Raw genomic sequence first — 19,427 nt, 5'->3', positions numbered from 1 at the left:
AACTGCGCCAGTGCTCTGGGCTGGCTTTGGGAAGCGGTGCGGCAGCTCCTTTTTTGAAGCACTTAAAAGCTGAAGGAACCCTTTCCCGATGGAGAACAGGTTTGGGGTATCCTCTGAGGGGATGGAGATACAAATCCAGCGAGCTTCCGAGCTAGGATTTGGGGTCACGGGCCTGGGTGGCAGGAGGAGGCTTCCTTAGAGGACAACTCTCCCTCCCGATCAGCACTTACCTGCTGGACCAGGTAGTGGGTCTTGTAGCTGAGCCCTGCGGCGGGGGCGGGAGCAGGGGCGGGGGCGCGGCTGGGCAAGCTGGACAGCTGGAGGGTCTGGGCGGCCCGAGGCAGGTGGGGGGCAGCGGCCGCCGGGCTGGGCAGGGTCGGGCCCAAGGCAAGGAGGAGGAAAGCAGAGGCAGCAGCCGCGGAGAACGAGGCCCGGCTGCCCATGGCTCCCAACACTAGTGAGGCTAGGGGAGCCAGAGCCGGGGTACAGAGCGGTACTTCCTGCTGCTCCGCCTCGGCCCAGCCAGGAACCAATCCTCGCCCCGGAGTGGGGGTAGCCCCGCCCACTTCCCCACCCACCAGGCCCTAAAGAAGGGAGTAACCCCGCCCACCAGGCTCCAAGAGCCAGCTTAGCCCAACCACCAGACTCCCAATGAGGATGGAGCCCCGCCTATGGAGCCCCCAAATAAGAGAGTGGCCCTGCCCACCAGGCACCAAATGATCTTTTAGCGCTATCCACCGGACTCCCAAGGGGGGAAAAGGCATACTTACCAGGGCCTGGGAAAGAAGAATTAGCCTTGCCCTCCAGGCCCCCAGTGAGAGAGAAGGCCCACCCATTCCTCCACTTGCCCCAACACCATCCTTCCCTTCCTGTCACCTGCCCCTCACATACCTGTTTCTACGTGTAACGCCCCCCCCCCATCCCACCCCTATTATAATAAGGCTACTAGAGGTGAGGAAATTCCAGCTGCTTAAAATCCTAAAAGATTTTGCTGTTAAATTACTGTTCTTGTGCCAGCAAATTTGGAACACTCAACAGTGGCCATTAGATTGGAAAAGATCAGTTTATGTCCCAATTCTAAAGAATGGCAATGCCAAAGAATGTACAAATTACTGAACAACTCTTCTCATTTCACACATCAGCAAGATTAAGTTTACAAATCTGCAAGCTAGGCTTCAGCAATTGTGAACTGAGAATTACCAGAAGAGCAGGCCAGTTTCCAAAGAGGCAGAGGAACTAGAGGCCAAATTGCCAATATTCAGTGGATTATGGAGAAAACAAGGAAGTTCCAGAAAAACATCTACTTGTGCTTCATTGACCACACTAAAGCCTTTACTGTGTGGATCACAACAAAATATGGCAAATCCTCAAAGAGATGGGAGTATCAGATCATCTATACTTGTCCCCTAAAGAACCTATATGTGGCAAGAAGCAACAGTTAGAACCGAATCCAACATGTACAAGGCTGTATATTGTCACCTTATTTATTTAATTTATATGCAGAGTACATCATTCGAAATGCCAGGCTAGATGAGTCAAAAGACAGAATTAAGGTTGCTGGGAGAAATATCAACAATCTCAGATATGCAGATGATACCATTCTGATGGCAAAAAGTGAAGAAGAATTAAGCCTCTTGATGAGGGTGAAAGAGGAGAGTGTAAAAGCTGGCTTCAAGCTTAACTTCAAAAAAAAAAAAAACTAAGATCTTGGCAAATGGTCCCATCACTTCCTAGCAAATAGAGGGAGAAGAGATGGAAGCAGTTTCAGATTTTATATTCTTGGGCTCAAAGCAAACAGCTACCTCAGCCATGAAATCAAAAGATACTTGTTCCTTGGAAAGAAAGCTATGGCAAATCTGGAAACATACTAAAAAACAGAGGTATCACCTCAATAACAAAGGTCTGTATAGTCAATGCTATGGTTTTCCCAGTAGCAATATATGGCTGTGAGAGTTGAAATATAAGGAAAGCTGACCATCACAGAATAGACACTTTCAAATTGTAGTTCTAGAAAAGACTTTTGAGAGTCCCGTGGACAATAAGGAGATTAAATTAGTCAATGCTTAAAAAAATTAATTCAGGCTATTCACTGAAAGGTCAAATACTGAATCTGAACCTTACTCCGGCCACGTTAAGATAGGTCTCATTGAAAAAGACCCTGATGTTGGGAAAGACTGAAGGCAGAAGGAACAAGGGACAGCAGAGGAAGAGATGGATGGTGTCATGAAAGCAACAAACATGAGCTTGGACAGATTTCAACAGATAGTGAAGGATAAAAGTCCCTGGCCTGCTATGGTCCATGGAGTTATAAAGAATTGGATATGACTGAATAACAATAACAACTTATTCTCTACTGTCATCCCATATCCATTTCCTTATTGCCATCCCCAACCCTACCCCTCCATGTCACTTCCCAAACCTTACCTCTATTTCAGGTCACCTCCATATGCTAGTCTTTACTGTCATCCCATTTCCTATTTTTAATCACCATCACTTTCCGTCACTCCAAAGCCTATTCTTTACTATTATTCCCAAGCTCCACCCTTCCTACTATTCACTTTGTTTATGCTTATACTACATTGTATTTCACTGTATTTATACTGTATATCCTTATATCCATGTCTCCCCAATTAGAATGTAAGTTCTTTTCAAATGAAAATTGTTTCATTCTTTGTATCTGCATCCCCAGTGCCTAGCACAGTGCCTGGCTTACAGAATATGATTAATAAATGCTTGCTGAATGACTGATTAACTTCTTCACATCACCCCCACATTCTTGTTTTTAACGTCATCCAAAATTCCACCCCTCCATGTCAACCTATATCCTATTTTTTACTGTCATTCCCTCCCTGCTTTCCCAGGCATTAATTTCTGCCTTGGTCTCCTGTTCCTCCCTTCAAAATCTCTCAACCTTTTAATTAACCAGTTCAACTTTATTCCACTCTGGACCCCTGAATCTCTTGCCCAATTGTCTTATCACTGCTACTCCAGTTATATACTCCAACCCTGGATTACTCCCACCATCCACTTCTCCAAATATCAAAAAAACTAACTGACTAAGTGTACTACAAATTTGTTAGCCAAACTCAACAGGGTCCTCACGTGCCTAGATCTCTCCCATCCTAAAAAATAACCTTCACTTGAGCATCAAGCTATACTCTACATTTTTTTCCATTTCATAGCCAAACTCTGACAAACACTATCTATGCTTGTTGCCTGTTCTATCTCATCTCCCATTCACATCTAATCTGGTTTCCAACTTTATCATTTAACTGCAACTGCTCTCTCCAGGGCCACCAAAGATCACTTTATTGCTAAAGCCAAATGCCTTTGGGAGTGAATCTACCAAGACACACCCAGGAACTAAAGGAATCCAACTACAAAACACTCTGCAGAAATAAAGACAGACCTAAATGATCAGAGAAATATTAATTTCTCATAGGTAGGTAGAGTCAATATACCAAAAATGACAATACAATACTGTGTAAATTAACTTATTTATTCCACAGCATACTAACCAAATTACCAAAAGATTATTTTTTGGAGCTAAAAAAATAAACATAACAAAATTCTTACAGAGTAACAAAAAGTCAATAAATCTCAAGGGAAATAATAAAAAAAAGGTAGCAAAGAAGGTGGTCTAGCACTACCAGATCTCACACTATATAAAGCAGTGATCATTAAAATTATTTGGTACTGGTTAAAAACAGATAGAGAAATCAATCAGTAAACCAGACTAAGTATACAACATACCAAAGCAAATGAGCACAGTAGCACAGTATTTGATAAACCCTGCCAGTTATTAGAGTAAGGACTCACTATTAGGGGAAAAGAACTGGTGAGAAAACAGGAAAGGTCCCAGGCAGGATACATGACTTAAATACAGGCATACCTCAGAAATATAGCAGGTTCAGCTCCAGACTACTACAAGAAAGTGAATATCTCAATATAAAGTACACAAATTTTTTGGTTTCCCAGTGCATATAAAAGGTATGTTTATACTATGCTGTAGTCTATTGAGTGTGCAATAGAATTTGTGTGTCTTAAAAAAACAAACCAAGGTATATACCTTAATTTAAAAATATTTTATTGCTAAAAAATGCCAACCATTGTCTAAGCCTTCAGCAAATCATAATCTTTGTGCTAGTGTATGGTCTTGCCTCAACGTTGATGGTTGCTTGACTGATCAGGGTGGTGGTTGCTGAAGGCTGGAGCAGCAATTTCTTATAACAAGTCAATGATTAAGTTAGCCACATTGATAGCCTCTTGCTTTTATGAAAAATTTCTCTGTAGCATGTGATGCTGTTTGATAGCACTTTACCCATAGTAGAACTTCTTTCAAAATTGGAGTCAATCCTCTCAATCCCTGCTGCTGCTTTATCAACTAAGTCTATGTAATATTCTTAAATATCGTTGTATCTCAGGGAATAAGGAGGCCTGAGGAAAAGGAGGGAGGCAGAAAACAATGGATTGATGGAAGAGTCAGTAACACACACATTTATCAGTTAAGTTTGTAATCTTACATGAATATGGTTCATGGAGCCCAAAACAATTACAATTGTACAAAATCAAAAATCACCATAACAGATGTACTAACAAGGAAAAAGTTTGAAGTACTGCAAGAATTAATAAAACGTGACACGGAGACTCGGTGTGAACACATGCTGTTGGAAAAATGGTGCTGACAGACTTGCTCAATGCAGGGTTGCCACAAACTTTCAATTTGTAAAAATAAAGAAATAAAATGCAGTATCTGAGAAATGCAATAAAGCAAAGCACAATTAAATGAGGTATGCCTGTATAAAAAGTGACATCATAAGCAAACTGGAGGAGCAGTAAAGAAATTAATTTTCAGATTGATGCTTAAGAAAGTCATAACTAAACAACGGATAGAGAGGATCACAGAAAATAGACAGTTGTAATGCTATAAAATGTATAAACTTTTGTACAAACAAAATATAGTTAAAATTAGAAATGAGAGGTAACTGGAAAATATCTTTGCAGCAAGTTTCTGAAAAGATCAAAATTAACATTACCTTGAGTTTCTACTGTATTGCTTCTCCAATGTAACTGATTTTGTGCTGTATTAATTTTATAATTGAGTCTGCATCAGCCTAAAGCCACCTTATTATACCCTTGAGTTGGGCTGAGGAATCTAGCTTTCCCTCTGAGTTAGTTTGAAGGTATACTTAAAAGAAAAGTTGTTATCTCTCATACCTGTAGCCCCTGAAATATTTGCAGGGAATCAATTTGTTTTAGCCCCTGTAAAATTAGGAGGTATTTTATCTCTTCCAAGAATAGAGCAACTCTGGTAGTTTTGAGCCCCTAGCAAAGATTACAAGATACAGATGGGTCCCATAAAACAATTAACACTCCTTAAATGTCAGAGAGGGGTGTGATTAACCTCACCTGAATGCCAGCCCATTTTTCTTGTATAGCCAATTATAATGTTCCACTGGACTACCAAGACTCCTTTTTTGTGTATCAGTAGAGTTCCCCCCTCTCCTTCCTTCTCATTGAGGTCACTGGCTTTATTGAGGCGGCCAGTCTGACCCCTTTGTTAGCAGTTATATGAGTCACTTTTCATAAACTGTTTTTGCTGGGAGTATTATCTCCATCTACCTTTATTAAATTTACTTAAGACATTTCTCTAATAAAAGCTTCATTTCCAAGATCTATAAGGAACTGATTCATATTTCTAAGAACAAGAGCCATTCCTTAATAGATAAATGGTCGAAGTACATGGACAGTTTTCAAAAGAAAAAAATCCAAGCTATCAACAGTCATATGAAAAAATGCTCCAAAACACTAATAATAAGAGAAATACAAACTAAAGCAACTCTGAGATTCTACTTCATGCCCATAATTTTTTCAAAGATGACAAAAGAGGAAAATAATAAAAGATGGAGGGCTATGGGAAAATAGGCACATTAAGGCACAGTTGGTGGAACTATGCATTAGTCCAACCATTCAAGAAAGTGATTTGGAACGATGCCCAAAAAGACACTTAATCCATACCCATCCTGCTCCTTCCTAACTTCCTTATTCTCAAGGGCACCATCAGATTCACAATCTAGGAATCATCCCCATCTTCCCTCATTCCCTGTACCAATCAGCTGCCACATTATGTCATCTCTCACATCCGTCCCCTTTTGTCCACTCACACCAAAACCGTCCTGGTTCAGACCCTCAAAGACCTCTTAGCCACACTATTGCAATAGCCTCCTAGTTCATCTACTCCAGGCTATTCTCTCTCCAATATATCCTCCATACAGCTGCCAATTGATATTTTAAAGGCACAGTTTTGACCATCTCACTTTCCTGATCAAAAATCTTTAGTGGCTCTCCATAGTCTTTAGGACAGGAGTTCTTAACTTTTTATGTGTCATGGACCCCTTTGGCACTATAGTGGAGCTTATGGACCCCTACTTACAATGTTTTTAAATAACTGAAAGAAATGCTAAATTTCAGTTACTGAAAATAAAGATGTAATTTCTTCCCCATCCAAGTTTATGAATCAAGGGGTACCTCTTGTTTCCGAACCCTTGCTTTAGGATAACATACAAACTACTACTTGGCATGTAAAAACCCTTCACAATCTGGCTCCACCCTCTTTCCTGGCTGATTATTCTTTATGCTGCAGCCAAACTGAACAATTTGCTGTTCCTTACACACAGCATTCCATTCCCACCTCCATACCTTTGCACAAGCTGCCCTGAATGCCAGGAATGCTGTCCCATCACACCTCATCTTCACTGAACTCCTGGACCTTAAAGGTTCAGCCCCAAAGTGCTACCTCCTTCAAGAGGATTTTCTTCATTCCCCCAAATTGTTAGTTACTCTCCTTCAAATCATTATATACTTATTTTGTATATACTATTTACTTATTTGTTAACATGTGTCACCACAAAATGTAAACACCTCAAGAGCAGTCATTTTTTCGTTTTTCTAGTTGTTACTCCATCTCCTAGCACAGCAGCTAAGGTTTTGGGTTGGGTGCTGGAGTTATAAATCGATTGATTGATTGATTGACTGATCTTGTTACTCCCTTACCCTGTTTTTAACCCATTCCTCCATTATTCCCAGAACTGCCCTTTTGCCCGCTCCTCTCCTAAATCCCACCCTTCCTATGATGCCATTGTAGCTCACTCTTCCATGACACTTCTTTTTTCTTTCATCTTCCTACATCTTCTACAAGGTATAGCTCAGTGGTCTATGCTGAACCTGGAATGAAGAAGCCTCGAGTTCAAATCCTACATCACACAGCTAATAAGTATCTGTAAAACGGGGATAACAGCATCTACCTCACAAGGTTGTGTCAAAGATCAAATGATGTACCAGATGTAAAACCCTTTAATAAGCCAGTTATTAGTATATTTAGCATCAGATAAGGGTAAAGGGCATTTTTCAAACCTTAAAGAGACATATAAATGCTATCATGATTATTATCTTTACAAGTCATAATTATCAGTGTAAATGAAATAAAAGAAGAGGCATCAACATTTACTTTGGGGGCTTTTTGCGTCTGACTCGGAGCTGGAACTTTCCATGTGTGTTGTCTCCCCCATCAGAATGTGAACTCTTTCACGTCTGTAAACCAGAGCTCAGCAGAGTGTTTTGTCCTTAAGAAAAGTAAGCGCTTAATAAATGTCCATTCATTCATAAGAGATTCTCCTCTCTACCCCATAAGCCTGCACTCTTTCTTCCCCTCTCCTTTTCTTCCATTTCTAACAATGCAGCCTCCTCCCCATAATACCCCATTTTCCTAAGCACTCTGTATTCACAACCCCATGCCTCAAAGTACGCCCTCTTTACCCTCTCAGTCCTGCTCTCCCCTAAATCCTCCCTTCCATGCTCTCCCTCTTCAATCCCCACAAAGGTCTCAATCCAGAAGATCCTCTTAAAGTTCCACCGCTTGCCCTCTGGATCAGAACCCGGCATCTCTCGAACTCAGACGGGTTCTACCACTGCTTCCCTCGGGGGGAGGGGGACGAAAGATTCCATTCCGACACCCCTGCGGAGTGGGCATAAATGATTCGTTCTCCAAATCCGGTCTCGAGGCTCCGTAGCTAATCCTTTCTGTTGCTCCTTGCTGTGATTGGTTCCATGGCGCTGGAGCCTTTTTCGTCACTTCCGGAGAAACGGCTGGCGGGAGATTCTATTGGTAGGAACTGAGGAAGTAAAGCTACCGAAGTCGAAGTGAGTGAGTTTGTTTGGGTTCGGTGGGTTACACCCCTTGCTTTCGCCTTGGGTCCTCTAGGTCTCCTCCACATTGGCCGTCTTCGGTGGAAGGGCCGGAGGGGCTGGAGTCCCCCGGACAGCTGGTTTCCTTCATCCTTAGGAACCGATGGCCTCCTGGGGGGAGGGGGGGGGTTGTCTGCCTCAGTTTCCTTCTCCGTAAAATGAGACTGCTGGAAGAGACCTCAGAGGCCGTCTAGCTCCACCCTCTCGTTTTACGGTTGGGAAAACAGACCCGGGAGAGACTGATTGCCAAGGTCGCACTTCCAGTAAGTTGCAGCGCTGGGATTTGAACCCCAAATATAGCGCCGTTAGCACCCTACGATACCACGTCTACCTTGGAAGGCGGCGAAACCCGCTCTCGACCATAAAACGTCCTTCTGCTGAGCAAGCCTGGGGCCCTCGGTAAGTTATTTTGTCACGTAAAGGGGGATAATATTTGCACTGGCTACCTACCTCACACCGTTGTTTGAGGGCCTTCTCAGCCTTTTTGTGTCATGGACCCCTTGGGTAGTCTAATGAGACCAATGGACCTCTTCTCAGAATGATGTTTTTTAAATGCATAAAATAAAACCTACAGGATCGCAAAGGAAATCAGTTATGTTGAATTCGTTATCAACATATTAAAACAACAACAAAGTTTACGGACCCGGGTTAAGAAAACATTGCCCTATGTCGTAAAAGAAGAGATACGAGAAAACACTCCCAACCCACCCTCTTGCGGAGGTGGAAGGTCCACAGGTTGTAGAAACAGCACATATTTTCAGACTTTTTCTGTGTGTAGCTCAGTTAGGCTGATTTTTCCCTCTTTTTTTTTTTTGTCTGTAAAAATAAACTGTTTGTTATATAAGGTGGTTTTCTGCAAGCGGGAGGAGAAAAGATACTGGGGAAAAAACTATGGTGATATAAAAAATAAAAGACATCAAAAAGTTATTTAAAGAGAACATGCAAAAGAAGATTCCATGTCTGAAACTGTTCTAGAAATGTGGGCCATGATTATTATAATAGTTTTGAATGCAATTCAACAAAAATGTCAATTTCCTACTTAGTTTAAGGCACTGGGTTAGATTAGTGAGCACTGAATCAGGACCTCCCATGCTGTTGGTACTAACTGTGGGATGTTGAACAAGTTGCTTTCCTCTTTGTTTTGGGTTGTTCATTTGTAAATGGAGGAGTTTGACTAGATTGTTTCTAAGGTCTTTTCTACCTCCAATATAAGAAAAGCCCTTGCTGTCGGTTTGGGAAAGGGAAGAAAAGACATTTAATACAAATGCCATGAAGAAGAGACACTAATGTAAATAATTTTAACATGGGTAGAGTGAGATGACTAAAAAATGTTCAAGTTCAGGCAAAGTAGTATGAGAAATTTGAAGAGGGGGCAGTTGCTTTTGAAGGAGTGGGCCTGAGGAAAAGCTGCATAAACGAGATAGACTAAATTGGGCTTTGACAGAAAGTAGGGACTTCAACAGTAGGAGATGATTGTGGAATGGAATATGATGAGAAGTAGGATAGAAAGGAATTTAGTGTGGCTAGAGCTCTAAATATGTGGATGTGGAATTATAAGGCCGATTAGATTGCTTAGACCTTTGTAGCAGCATTAGTTTATACTTTATACCGAATAACCGCATTAGTTTACACTTTATTTTGTAGGGAACATATAGGGTCACTAAAAGTTTGTGAAATAAAGAAGTGACTTGATGAGGGCAGTGCAGTTTGGAAATATTTGTGGTCCAGGCTTGGAATTTTGTGGGTTAGGGAACTCATGAGAATTTGCAGTACAATTTAAGAGTCACATAAGAGCCACCAGAACGTATGTGACAGAAGTGAGACTTGAACTGACGCTGAGGCTGCCTCCTCTTGGGAAAATTATTCAGTATAAAGGATAGATTAGGTATTGGGATAAATTGGAGGCGGTTATACTAATTAAGAGACTTTTCCAATGATTTAGGCAAGAAAATATAACCTAAAATGGTTGCAGTGGAAGCAGAAAGAATAGCATGAAAAGGAGAGTTACAGCAGAGACAGAATTGACAGGACCTGGCAAGTGATTGGATATAGCTCACTTTTGTACTAATTGGTTGAGAGTTCAGATCCACCTCTGCCACCAACCACCAGTGTGACATTAGAAAACTCGTTTAAACTTTATAGGCCTCAGTTTTCTCATATGTAAAATTAGCAAGTTGCATTAGATCAGAGATTCTTAACCTTGTTTGTGTCATGGATGCCTTTAGGACTCTGCTGAAACCTATATACCTATTCTCAGAATATTTAAATGCATAGAATACATAGAAGTATAAAAAATATATTGAGATGAAAATGTAATTTTTTTCCCATCCAAATTCATGAACCCCCTGAAATCTATCCACAGACCCCTTGGGGTTCTTAATCCAAGATTTCATTATCTGTGAGACCCCTTCCAGGTGCATGGAGTGTTCAGGAGGACTAGCATACCTGGTGCGAGGGCTTGCCAAGCCCTTTTCAGGGCTGCTCATCCGCCTTTGGTACGCACCTGATTCACCCAGCTCTCACCTGTGGCTCTAAGAAACTATAGCATGCACAGTGTTTTGGCAGATGGACTAAACCAGACTGAGGGTAATTGACAGGTTTCAAAACCATTAATGAGTTAGGGGTGTGTCTACCCTAAGCATGTGAAGACTTCCCCTTCCCCCCTTCAGTCTCTGCTCAGTCACTCCCACTGCTCTTGTGCAGGCCCTCATTACCTCATGCCTAAACAGCAGGCAGCAGCCTTCTGGTGGGTCTGCCTGTCTCAAGTCTGTCCCCACTCCAGTCCATTCTCCATTCAGTCACTAAAGTGAATCTTGTCTCCTCCCTCCTCAATAAACTTTAGTGGCTTCCTATTACCTCCAGGAACAAATATAAAATACTCTGTTTGGCCTTGCCCAAAGAGGACCAAAATAACATCACTATGTCAGGGTCCAGGTAGAGTGTGTCCTACTGTGGCTGGTCAGACCAATATGAGCTTGGGAGGCTCTACCTAGATGGGGCACAAATAGTCCAGAGGAAAATTTGGAGTGGAAATGTCTCTAAATTCGCACTATTTGCTCATACAGCATAGCATCTTCCTTGTTGAGGGCAAGCCCTGCTGGGTGGTCCTGCGCCAGTGTCTCCCATGTCTAATAATCAATACCAAAGTTCTTTAGAGAAACTTTGAGAGTGTCCTTGTATCACCTCCATGTGAAGGCTTGCTGTGTGTGAGTTCTCTGTAAAATAGTCTTTTAGGCAAACATATTTGACATTTAAACAATGTGGCCAGCCCATTGGAGTTGCACTCTCTGCAGTAGAGTTTAAGTGCTTGGCAGTTCAGCTCAAGAAAGGACTTCAGGGTCGAGTACCTTGCTAGGTGATCCTCAGAATCATCCTAATACAATTCAAATGGAAGCAATTCGGTTTCCTGTCACGTTCAGGCTTTGCAGGTGTGCAAAAAGGAGGTGAGCACAATGACTCTGTAGACCTTCAGTTTGGTAGGCAATCTATAATACTTCTTCTCTCCCACACTTTCCTTCAGAGCCTTCCAAACATTGAGCTAGCTCTGGCATTGTGTGTGTCTTATCTATGTAGACATCCCTGGAGAGTATACTTCCAAGGTATCCACAGCATTCTGAATCTATTTGTGTAACCATTGATTCCACATATAGATGGTGTGGTTCAGGCTGGTGGAGAATCTCTCTTTTCTTGTTGTTAATTGTCAGGCCAAAATTAGCACAAATTGCAGAGAATCAATCCATACTCTGTTGTATCACAGCTTCAGAGGCTGCATTGAGTGCACAGTCTTTTTTTTTTAAATGTTAATACTGTTTATTTAGTTTGGAAAACATTTTAGCATTCTAAACATAAAAAAAAAATGTACCAAGTATTAGTTATAGAATGTCAACTTCCATTGCTGCATTGTCCCTTAGTTTTAAAAAAAAAAAAGTTTCCATTTAAAAATGACAGCATTTAACAACCACAACCAAAAAACCATTTTTCATGCCAGCTGAAACCCTACCCCCTTGCCACATCTAAGAATGGCAGCAGACTGCTATTTCACTATATACAAAATGACAACTTTAAGCTAGGTGGACAATCATCGTATAAAGCTACTCTAACAGTGCATGCTTTGGGCCATGGCACCTAATGAAAGATCCAAATTAATTTTCCCTTTCTAAGGTGTCATATTTCCAAACATTTATGAGAAGAATTTGTCTAGTACATATAAACACACACACACTTACATGTGGTGTATGTTTATATGAGTGTGTGTGGATATTTACATACCCCCTCCCCTCCAGATATACAGAGAGAGTTTAAGTTTACATCCTGGGATTTCTAATCAATAACCGTATTTATTACACACAAAAGCCTGTAATTTTAAAAAAATGTTTTGTTATAGCAACAGCAAAGTGCACAGAGACAGGAAAACACTAAATTTCCTTTTCATTTTAAAAATGTTTGGAAATATATACAACTTTGATACAGTTTCATAACACCTATATCTATGACACATAAACCAGGTAAAATGTCTAGAGCACCTGTTTCCAATTTTAAAAGTTAAATGCTACAAATGCAGTAGACGCTGTATCAATAAAGGTGCTTTAGTGTTTACCCAACTCTGTGGTATTTAAGACAAATAATGTAGTTTTATTCATCATCATCTTCTTCATCGTCCTCCTCTTCCTCCTCTTCTTCCTCCTCTACCTTTTTCCAGGGAACTTTAGGTATTCCCTTTGCACTATCAAACTTTCCTTTGGATTTGTAATCAGCAACATCCTTTTCATATTTTTCCTTCAGTTTTGCTGCCTTATTGTTGTATGGCTGCTTTTCACCATCACTCAGATTATTCCATATCTCACCAAGTTTTTTTGCTACATCCCCAATGGATATCCCAGGGTTTGTAGATTTTATCTTGGGGCGAAATTCTGAACAGAATAGGAAGAACCCAGATGGGGGCCATTTGGGAGCATTAGGATCCTTTTTTTTTTTCCCTCCTTTGGCTGGTCCATAATCCTTCATCTCCCTGTCATACCGCAACTTATCAGCTTTTGCCATTTCATCAAACTTGGATTTTTCCTTTCCAGACATATTCTTCCATCTTTCTGAACACTTCTTTGAAAATTCTGCAAAATTGACAGAAACTTCAGGATTTTTTTTCTTATGTTCCTCACGGTATGTTTGTACAAAGAAGGCATAAGCAGACGTTTTGCCTTTTGGTTTCTTTGAGTCACCTTTAGCCATCTCTAGTGTGTAACTGAATTGTTCACTAGTCTGTATAACGCAGGGCACAATGAGGGGAGTGCACAGTCTTTTGTGAACAAAAAGTTGCACACCGATTCTCCCTCCACTTTAGTCTTGGCTTGTAGCATTTTCAAATTAAATAATTTACTCATCCTCATCGAAGGTGTTTGACAACACTGCTGAAAACATGCTAAAAAGCCTGGGAACAAGCACACAACCCTACTTCACTCCATTGCTGATAGGGAAAGCATGAGAGCTTTGTCCATTATCCAGAATCCTGACCCATGCTGTCATGGACCTGGCGTACAATACTGATGAACTTCTCTGGACAACCAAATTTTACCACATCTTCCACAAAGCCTTCATGATTGACAGTATCAAAGGCCTTCATGTAGTCAGTGAACATTGTGCACAGACCTCTATTCTGTCCCTGGAATTTCTCCTGGAGCTGTCAGGCAGTAAACACCATATTGGCAATTCCTTGGTCCTTTCTGAAGCCATACTGGCTCATGTAGATGACCATTTTCCAAGTGAAGGGTCACCCTATGAAGGAGAACTCTGGCAAGAATCTTGCCAGCAGTAACTAAGAGAGAGAGACCCCACTGTGATTGTCACAGGGCAATCTATTTCCTTTTCCTTTATAAGGTTGTGTTTGTCCTTCATTTTCGAAGAGGGCCATGACATCACGGAAATGGTGATATGACTTGCACTTGACTTTGATTTGAGTGAGGGAGGGCTGTGCAAGGTCACCCAGCCTCACTTTCTCCTCCAGAGCCATCTGGGTCCAGTGGCCTGATATTCACCAGGACTGGAGATGGCCAGGATGCATTGGGAGACCCTGCTCCTTTAGGCTAAGGTCTTTTCAGATTCTTACTTTGATTGAGATAACACCAATTCAGTGAATAGACCTCTTCAAGAAGTTAATCCAGGGATGGCCCCTTTAATCAAAACTCAAAAAAAAAAAAAAAAACAATCAAACTAGGAGGGGTAGGCCCTCCAGGTTCTTGGCCAAAAGAGAAACAGTTACTATTTAGTATTTACATTCACTCTGTGCTAGGAGGGCAGGGACCTATTGTCCAATCTATGAGCTCCAGAATGAGTTGGGTTTAAGGCTTGGTTTTTGAGAAAGAAATCTAACCACCAAACGCGAAGTTAGGGAGGCAGCCTTCAGCCATCCAAATGTACCTTCCTTTGGGCAGAGCAGGGAGAGAGAGAGGCTACTCACAGGTTGCATTTGTCCTTCGTTTTCGCAGAGGACCATGACATCAGGGACATAATGACATGACTGGCAGTTGACTTTAATTTGAGTGAGGGAGGGCTGTGCAATAAAGATGGACAATGGAGGCATCCTACAACTCCTGAGGGATAATATCCTCCTCTTGCCATATAACCTGAAAAATTTTGGTCAGCTTGTGTATAAGCAATGGACCCCCTGCCTTGTAAATTTCAGCTGGAATAGAATCAGCACCAGGTCCTTTGCCACAGGAGAGGAGCCTCATGGCATTCAAAACCTCTTCTTCAGGTGGAAGTTAAGCTAGAGAGGGATAGACTTCAACCTGAGGTCTAACAGTAGCTGAGATACACCATAGGTCTTTTGCTTATAAATAGCCTTCAGGGCATCATAAAAGCACTTTGGATTGTTACTACCAGAGTAAAACTGAATTTTATCTACCTTGTTACTGAGCCAAGAGTCCTACATCTCTCTAAACTTTGCTTGTGATTTACTTTTGGAAAAAAAGAGTTTTAAAATTTGTATTTATTTTATTCTGAACTAAAGAAATAAAACAAGCATTTCCATAACATAATTGAATAGAAAAAAAGATGATCATACATAAAGACGCAAATCTATTATTTGCACTTTACTTTTGATAGAGTAAAAGCCTTCTTAGAGACAGATGAAATCTCTGCTTGTAAACCCTATGGAGTTCTCATTTTTTGTTTAGCAATTTCTGAATTTCCCCATCATTTTCATCAAGCCAGTCTTGATGTTTGTAAGTGTTCTGGCCCAGATGAATAAATGTGGTGCTCTACACCAAATCTCTGAAACCTGCCCAATCAATTCTGCTCCACTGTTGCCAACCATGTGTTGGCTCAGCTTTCACTCCAAGTTAGCCGCAAACTATTCAGGCTGGGAGAAGTGCCTTGATCTGTTGACATTAAGTCCTCTGTTAGTTTTCTTGCCTTGAGGCAACTGCTTTTGTTGAATGTGGATGTTTAGCTTGGAGAGGATAAGTCTATGATCAGTCCAGCACTCTGTGCCAGGCATTGCCTTTGTCACTCTCACATCCTGTCTATTCTCCTTACAATGACGTTGTCTTTTAAACGCCAGTGTTTGCTGTGAGGGTGCCTCCAGGAAGTTTTATTGCTTTTAGATAAACAGAAGACAATGTTGTTGATGAGAAGGTCATGAGACACACAAGTCTTCAGTAGTAAGTGACCCTTGGTGCTTCTGACTCCATTCTGTCCAAGGATTCTGCCATGTCTGATAGTTTGTCCCTACTCTGGCATAAAAGCCACCCAGAATTACAAGCTTATCCCCTTTGGGTACTTTTATGATGAGGGTCTCCAGGTCTTCATAAAACTTTTCTTTGACCTCATCAAGGTTCATTGTGGTGGGAATATATGCACTGATGATTGTGGCATGGTGTTTTCCTGCAAGTGACAATCACATTGTCAGGAACTTGCCATTCAGTCCTTTTGGGAAGCATATAAGCTTGCCAACTAGATTAGTTTTGATCTTGAAACCTACACTAGCTTCATAACACTCCCAATTAACTGCAACCACTCCAGAAAAATGTGTATCCAGCTCTGACTTTGATAAGCTGGCCTTCATTTGCCAGCCTTATTTCACTCAGAGCTGCTATTTAAATGTGATACCTGCTTTGTTCTCTCAAGAGAACAAGAGCTGTACTCTTTCAGGTCTACTGGATTTCATATTGTCCATAAGCATGAGTACTAATGGTGAGTGGAATCTTCTTTGCAAAAGTCTTTTTATATATGTTTTGTGTTTCTACCACAAGGTAGGATCCCCACCTGCCATGGTAATCCAGTCAGGCTTCGGTTGGGTAAAGCAGACAATTTTTAGGGCACCTTTTCTAGCCCCTTCCTCACACTAGGAGATAAGCAGTGCAGTCCTTTAAAAAGGCTACTCAGAAACCCAGGAAGCTACTGAATCCCACTGCTGCTTCAGTCCAGTGAGAAGATGATACTATGGCCTGGGCCATCTGTGTGTAAGGTTACTACTTCCCCTAGTGTATCTACCCAAGCTTTTTTATCACTTGCCTGTCGCCATAGGACTTTGAGGTAAAAATAGTAAAATGGTATGGATAAGGTCTTTCAACTCACAAATAAATTGGATTTTACTGAGGCAGTTGCTTAAAGTCATCAGCCTCACTCTCTCCATCAGAGTCCAGTGGCAAGACAAAAGTCAAGACAATTGGTGATGGTCCAGGATGCAGTCAATTACCTTGGCATCTTCAATGTCTAACCAAGCTCTCTAAGCATTACTCAGAACCTTCTTCAGCTGTCTTCATGGCCATTGGAACAAATTGTTCTCATCTACCCATTCACCAGGGGAAGTCTTTGTATGCTTGGTGCAGACACCTCCCTAACTCACCAACAGGTTTGAGGACCATCACCTCAATCTGGTTTATCCCAACTGCCAAAATGATTTACCAGGGTGTGGCTGCTGCATATGCTGCAGCTTCTTTTAGCCACTGGTAAGAGTTGAGTAAACCAAGTGGACACCAAAGGTGGAAAGCAGACCTCACACCAAAAGTACTAATCTTTCCTTAAAACCTGTACACTCTAACCCCCTCCTACCTTTCCAGCTTTTACACTTTACTCCCCAACACATACCATTTGATTTAGTGACACTGGCTTCTTGGTTTTTTTTGTTTTATTTTGAGGGGGGAAGACAGGGCAGTTGGGGTTAAGCAACTTGCCCAAGGTCACACAGCTAGTGTGTCAAGTGTCTGAGGCTGGATTTGAACTCAGGTCCTCCTGACTCCAGGGCTGGTGCTCTACTTATTGCACCACCTAGCTGCCCCTTCTTGTTTTTTTTTTTTTTTTTTAAACAAACAAGATATCCATCTCTCAGCTCCAAGCATTCTCTGTGACTGTCTCCCATTCCTGAAATGTTCTCCCTGCACCATTCTGATTACTGACTTTCTGGCTTCCTTTAAGTCCCAACTAAAATCCCATCTTCTACAGGAAGCCTTTTCCAACCTGTCTTAATTCCAGTGCCTCCCTTACCTTAATTTTCTCCTATTTATCCTGTATATAGCTTGTGTTGTTGTTCAGTCATTTTCAGTCATGTCCAAGTCTTTGTGACCCCGTTTTGGGTTTTCTTGGCAAAGATACTGAAGTGGTTTGCCATTTCCTTCTTCAGCTCATTTTACAGGTGAGGTAGCTGAGACAAACAGGATTAAGTGACTTGCCCAGAATCACAGCTATTAAGTGTCTGAGGCCAGATTTGAACCCAAGAAGATGAGTCTTCCTGAATCCAGACCCAGCGGTCTATCCCCTGTGCCAACTAACTGCCTCTTCTTGGCACCTAGTACTAGAGTCTTAATAAATTATTGCTTGATTAATTTGAGCCCCTCAACAATGTGAGATTGGTAGAACAAGGATTATTTTCCCGGTTTTATAGACTGGGACACCAAGGATAAGGAAGGTGGATTGACTTACCCAAGGTCATATTGCTACTAATATTGTAATAATGATCAACTGTAAGACTTAGCTACTCTGATGAAGACAATTGCAAAGGACCCATGATGAAAAAATGCTTCAACCAAAAAGAGAACTGATTCACTGTGAGTGCAGATTGAAGTATACTTTTTTAACTTAATTTTCTTGGGGGGTGTGTGTGTGTGTTCCTTTGGCAATGTGGCTAATATGAAAATATGTTTTTGCATGACCTCACATGTATATCCAATATCATATTGCTTGTTTTCTCAAGTGGGGAAGGCAGGGAGAGAATTTGGAACTCAAAATTTTTACAAAAAATTTTTCATGTAATTGGGAAATATTTAACAAAATGAATAAAAAAAATTTTTAAAAGATGATATTAGTACTAAGTAGTGAGTCTCTTATTTGTATGCCTAGTTCTCTTACCACCCTGCCACACTACCTTGATAATATGTTGCACATATTAATATGCTGCCTGGTAATATTCTTTCATTCTTCATCATCTGTATTTTAAGGACCTCCAAGGCATAACCACCTTTCCCCTCACCCTCCTTTGGTGTCTTCTCCACAATCTGTTGGCAAAGCCCACATAAAACTAGATGATATTTAAATACTTTTGTGAGATCTATAAAGTTCTTTGCTTACTCCATTGAACCTCACAACATCCTTGTAAGGTAAATACCACAGATATACCCATTTTTCTGAGAAAACTGAGGCCCAGACTTAACCTGTGGTTACAAGGTTAATGAATGCTGGGGAGATTCAAATGCTGAGGGAATTCAAACCCACATTTTCCTAATTTGAAATCCATCCAGCATTCTCTGCCTACTATGCCATATTGCCTTGACACTAGCATAGAGCATGTAGACAGAGCTTAGTGCATAGGATCATAGGATTTAGAGCTGGAGGGTACTTTGGAGATTATCTTGCTTTACGAGTAGTGCTATTTACTGTGTTGCTTGTTGGTGATGCCTCCCAAGGTCAGTTAAGAAGGATTTCCTGTTGGGTCAGCAACTCTATTATGACTACTTTTTGCAAAAACTGGAATTAGTTGGCAGTGCATGCCCTTGGAGCTAGTTTCTAAACATGATTAAAAACCAGTTCAGATTGGTTTAATGTAAGATCTATCCTCAGCACAAGTTTAGATCTATTAACATGTGAAATAGAGAATATGATTAATGGAGAATCACCATGATAGGTTTCACAGCAGGAGCAGTCCATGGGAACTAAAGAAATGGGCTTTGTAATCCATGAGCACCAGAATCATA

The 19,427-nt window shown here is 41.2% G+C and overlaps 3 protein-coding genes across 3 annotated transcripts in view; 1 reads left to right on the top strand and 2 right to left on the bottom strand.

The window, feature by feature from the left end:
* The window catches only part of LOC118835525 (prolylcarboxypeptidase), an 83,611-nt gene extending 83,086 nt beyond the window's left edge, over nucleotides 1-525 (bottom strand). The window contains exon 1 of the mRNA XM_036742714.1: nucleotides 231-525. Coding sequence (XP_036598609.1) covers nucleotides 231-443 — 213 coding nt within the window. The 5' untranslated portion in view covers nucleotides 444-525. The remainder of the gene's footprint in view (nucleotides 1-230) is intronic.
* Nucleotides 526-8,600: 8,075 nt separating this feature from the next.
* Nucleotides 8,601-19,427, top strand: part of DDIAS (DNA damage induced apoptosis suppressor) — a 37,244-nt gene continuing 26,417 nt past the window's right edge. The window contains exon 1 of the mRNA XM_036747742.1: nucleotides 8,601-8,643. The gene's annotated coding sequence lies outside the window, so the exon portion shown is untranslated. The remainder of the gene's footprint in view (nucleotides 8,644-19,427) is intronic.
* On the bottom strand, nucleotides 12,877-13,491 carry LOC118840256 (high mobility group protein B3-like). The gene has a single exon (XM_036747743.1). The coding sequence runs from the start codon at nucleotides 13,468-13,470 to the stop codon at nucleotides 12,877-12,879; it is 594 nt and encodes a 197-aa protein (XP_036603638.1). The 5' UTR covers nucleotides 13,471-13,491.

Source organism: Trichosurus vulpecula, chromosome 2, assembly GCF_011100635.1.
Source record: "Trichosurus vulpecula isolate mTriVul1 chromosome 2, mTriVul1.pri, whole genome shotgun sequence".
Lineage (NCBI taxonomy): Eukaryota > Metazoa > Chordata > Mammalia > Diprotodontia > Phalangeridae > Trichosurus > Trichosurus vulpecula.
The sequence above is the reverse complement of the archived record's forward strand: the minus strand, read 5'-3'. Positions and strand labels throughout refer to the sequence as shown.

Bases quoted from the DNA above. Each gene is read 5' to 3' on its own strand.
- LOC118840256 (XM_036747743.1), bottom strand. From the start codon at position 13,470: ATGGCTAAAGGTGACTCAAAGAAACCAAAAGGCAAAACGTCTGCTTAT.